We start from the raw sequence: 4041 nt of genomic DNA on the forward strand, positions 1-4041 counted from the left end.
GATCCCAGGACCCTGAGATCATGACCTGAGCCGAAGGCAGCAGCTTAACCACTGAGCCACCCAGGCGCCCAGTTCTCAGGTTTTGTCAGTGCTTGTGTGCATATTTCTAAGAAATTGCCAGTCATTTTAGAGGTGTTTGAAGAAAGGTCCTTGCAGATGTGTGACAGTAATGGTAGTCCATCCACAACCTCTTACTGTACATGTATGTATGTGCCAGGCACTGTTCTAGATGCTGGGATATAGTGGGAACCAAGCACTTAAATTCAGGTGGGAGGAGACCAGCTAACATGTTCACAGATAAATGAGATTTGATTGTTTTGCTTGCTTCGAAGAGGATGAAATAGAGTGTTAGAAAGTAGCTATGTTTGGGAGGGTCACTTAACAGTTGGCAGGGGAAATTTTTTTGAGAGGTTGGTAAAATAATTTGTTGCTGATTGTTCCTTTTATCTGATATATAGGGAAAAGTTAAATCATGGGCTGAGTGATCATTACATGGTCACGTAGTATTTGCTCAGCTGTTAAATTGTGTACCTTCTGGTAACCGCAGAAAACTTCAGTTGTCTGTAAAGGGCCAGTGTTCCTTGACATTGGAAGGAAGAATAAAGATAATCATGAGGGTTTAGTAGGAAAAATTTGACCTGGCATTTGGGGAAGGAAATATACAGAATAGCGACACATGTTGAAAATTATTTTTGGAGCCTGGAAAAGATTCAGCATAGAGTTAGGAATAGATCATAGTTCCCAGTTTGATTTGATTTCCCTGAGGCGCCTAGCAAGGGATTCAGTGTCTCTTTGGCACCGTTGGTAAACACTGCTCAGTAGATGCCAGGGGTGTTCTAGGGACCTCCTAGATCCTCTCAGTTTCTGTTCCTGCTTTTTAATCATTACTTCTGAGTTAATAATCTGTTATGATGGACACATTCTAATTTTGCTTCTTAGTTTGTTTTTATCACTTTGGTGTGAAAGGCTTCACATAAAACATCAGAAAAGTTTACTTTTTTTCAGAAATTCAGAAACATGTAACAAAAACGTCAGTTATGTTGTCTTTCTTTCTTTCTTTCTTTCTTTAAAGATTTTATTTATTTATTTGACAGAGAGAGATCACAAGTAGGCAGAGAGGCAGGCAGAGAGAGAGAGGAGGAAGCAGGCTCCCTGCTGAGCAGAGAGCCCGATGTGGGACTCGATCCCAGGACCCTGAGATCATGACCTGAGCCGAAGGCAGCGACTTAACCCACTGAGCCACCCAGGCACCCCTCTTTTTTGTTTTTTTAAGTAGGTTCTTCACCCTGGGGGCTCAAACTCACGACTCAGATAAAGAGTCTCATGCTCTACTGACTGAGCCAGCCAGGCGTCCCAAGTTACATTGTGTTATAGAAATTAGTCTAGGTTACTTTGCTTTAGCCTTTTTTCCTCAGAGGAAATCCTTAAAAGAACTATATTTGAGATAGGAGATGCGTTTCTGAAAAGCTGTGTTGGGAAATCTTTGAAGAGTTAATCATATTTTTCGAATTAACTGATGTGAAAAAGTTTTTAAAACAGTGGGAAATAAATGAAGTAAAAGTATCTAAGTAATAATGATTATCTTTGGTTTATCTGTTTCTCTAGTTTTCTGAAATGAACAGATAATGCTTTTATAGTGGGAAAAAAAATGTATCATTGGATTGAAGCATTGGAAAGCTTCAGGGAATTTTATCACTGCCCTCTTTCTCTCTTCTGTACAGTTATGTTTTAGTCTGCTTTAGTTTCCCTGAGGAAAATAATTGTGATTATGCCCATAAAAGTCTTTTTTTTTTTAAAGATTTTATTTATTTATTTGTCAGAGAGAGGGAGAGCGAGAAAGCGAGCACAGGCAGGCAGAGGCAGAGGGAGAAGCAGGCTCCCTGCTGAGCAAGGAGCCCGATGGTGGGACTCCATCCCAGGACGCTGGGATCATGACCTGAGCCGAAGGCAGCTGCTTAACCAACTGAGCCACCCAGGCGTCCCCCCCCCCCTTTTTTTTTAAGAGCCACATTTTTGGGGGGTGCATTGGGTGGCTCATCCTGTTAAGCATCTGACTTTGCTTTTGGATCTGGTCTTGATCTCGGGGTTGTAATATTGAGCCTGTGTCCATCTGCGTCGTGCCCAGCCCAGGCTTACATTTCTCCCTCTCCCTTTGCCTCTGCCGCCCCCCACCTCCCCAACTCACACCCTTCACACTTGCTCTTTCTCTCAAATAAATCTTAAAACAAAACACTTTTTTCCCTCAGTTCACAGGCCCTCCCATCCTTTGAAAACTAAATATTATAAGACTTTGTTCTACAGCAAACTAGGGGATGTCTTCCCATTTCGGAACTCATTCTCTAACTGGTTGTATAAACCGGGTTACTGATTGCTCTTAAAACATGACTAAGATACTTAAACTTTGTGAAAATAATTTTAAATAGCTACTGAAAAATATGTCAAGATGTGCGAGATTTTTGCCATCTTTATAGCAGCCTGTTACAGCAATTGCTTTAAAAACTTGAATTCACTTCTTGCTATAATTAACCCATCGGACTTTCCTGGCATACCCATTGAGAGCTGTTCATTCTGGAGCATAAGGGAAGCCAGGCTGTCGTGATTTACCACATTTGGAGGCACTCTCATGAAAATTTAGGCAGTAGAAATTCAGAGGACAGCTCTAAGGTAGCACATTATTTTTACTGAGTTGATTGATTTGCTCTCTACAGAGACTTGTTCTTTTTAATTGTGTAATAGTAAGGTGGTTTTAAGATTCTTTTCTTTCTTAACTGCAGGTCCTCAGTTCACTGAAGACCCTTCTCAGCTGCCTTCAGCCCAGTTACCATCTTCACCTTTTGGAGACTATCGACAATATCAGTAGGACTTCTTTCCCAGGATTTCTGTAACAGAATGAGCTGTAGTTCAAGAAGGAATTTCAGAAGATAAGTTATAGTCTGTTTTTAAAGCCACAGGTGGGACAGCTATGGCCAAATAGGCTTTGAAGAGACATTTAGCTCTTTTTTCTATTTAAGGGAACATTGCAGGGGTGGGGCGAAGACATTAAAAGATAATACATTTATTTATTCACAGTTGGATTGCATTTGTGATCAAAATAAATGTCTAATACCTTTAAAAGAAAATATAATAAATGCTTAGAAGATGAAGGACTACAGGGCAAACAACAGTGAGACGTGACCATCATTTCTTTGGGGATTTCTCTGCCTGGTTTTGTGTGTTCTGTCAGCCAAACAATAAAAAACTGGAATTCGCTCTTTCTTTTAAGATAAGTTGTACAGTTCTACTTTTCAACCTCGAATACTTCAGATAATGCAAATTGTGTTGAAAATTGCATGATTTATAGTTAGGCTCTCATCTCACTTGAAGTAAATTATGTATGAGAAGAATTATACAGAGTTAACACGGATTGTCTCACAGTAGATACTGTGTGGATTGAAGGGTGAGATGAAGTACCCTTTACTTTGAAAGTAAAATATGTGATTTTTTGGTTTTGAAGATGTCAGATGTAAAATTTCCTTTACCTTTGAGGCTCCTGTGTCTTGATTCTTTTTTTTTTAAAATATATAAAGATTTTTATTTATTTATTTAGAGCGGGTTTGGGGGGACGGGGTGAGGAGCAGAAGGAGAGAGAGAATCCCAAGTCGAATCCATGCTGAGCATGGAGCCCGACTTAGGGCTCGATCCCAGAACTCTGAGATCATGGCCCAAGCTGATACCAAGAGCCAGACGCTCAACTGACTGAGCCACCCAGGTGCCCCTCCCGTGTCTTGATTCTTGATAATCAGCAGCCTCACCAAAAACAACTTCCTTCCAATTCTACCTAATTCTATACAAGAAGAATTCATGCAGGGTATAGTAAGCCCTGGAAAAGTTTGGTATTTACTGTGTGCTTGAAAATAAAATGTATGCTGGTTTTAATGTGTTCCAAGTCCCCTGAAGCTAATCTTCATAAAGGGTGTATTTTGGGGTCTGATTGAGCCTGGAAAATGGATTAGCATTTCAGAATAGGCCATTTTACTGTTAATATTGGAAATGACATGTGGC

The 4041-nt window shown here is 40.3% G+C and overlaps 1 protein-coding gene across 1 annotated transcript in view; it reads left to right on the top strand.

Annotated features, from left to right (window-relative positions):
• Positions 1 to 3525, top strand: part of TIMM17A (translocase of inner mitochondrial membrane 17A) — a 13776-nt gene extending 10251 nt beyond the window's left edge. The window contains exon 6 of the mRNA XM_059413094.1: positions 2775 to 3525. Within this exon, the coding sequence (XP_059269077.1) occupies positions 2775 to 2860 (86 nt within the window). The 3' untranslated portion in view covers positions 2861 to 3525. The remainder of the gene's footprint in view (positions 1 to 2774) is intronic.
• The last annotated feature ends 516 nt before the right edge of the window (positions 3526 to 4041 follow it).

Source organism: Mustela nigripes, chromosome 10, assembly GCF_022355385.1.
Source record: "Mustela nigripes isolate SB6536 chromosome 10, MUSNIG.SB6536, whole genome shotgun sequence".
NCBI lineage: Eukaryota > Metazoa > Chordata > Mammalia > Carnivora > Mustelidae > Mustela > Mustela nigripes.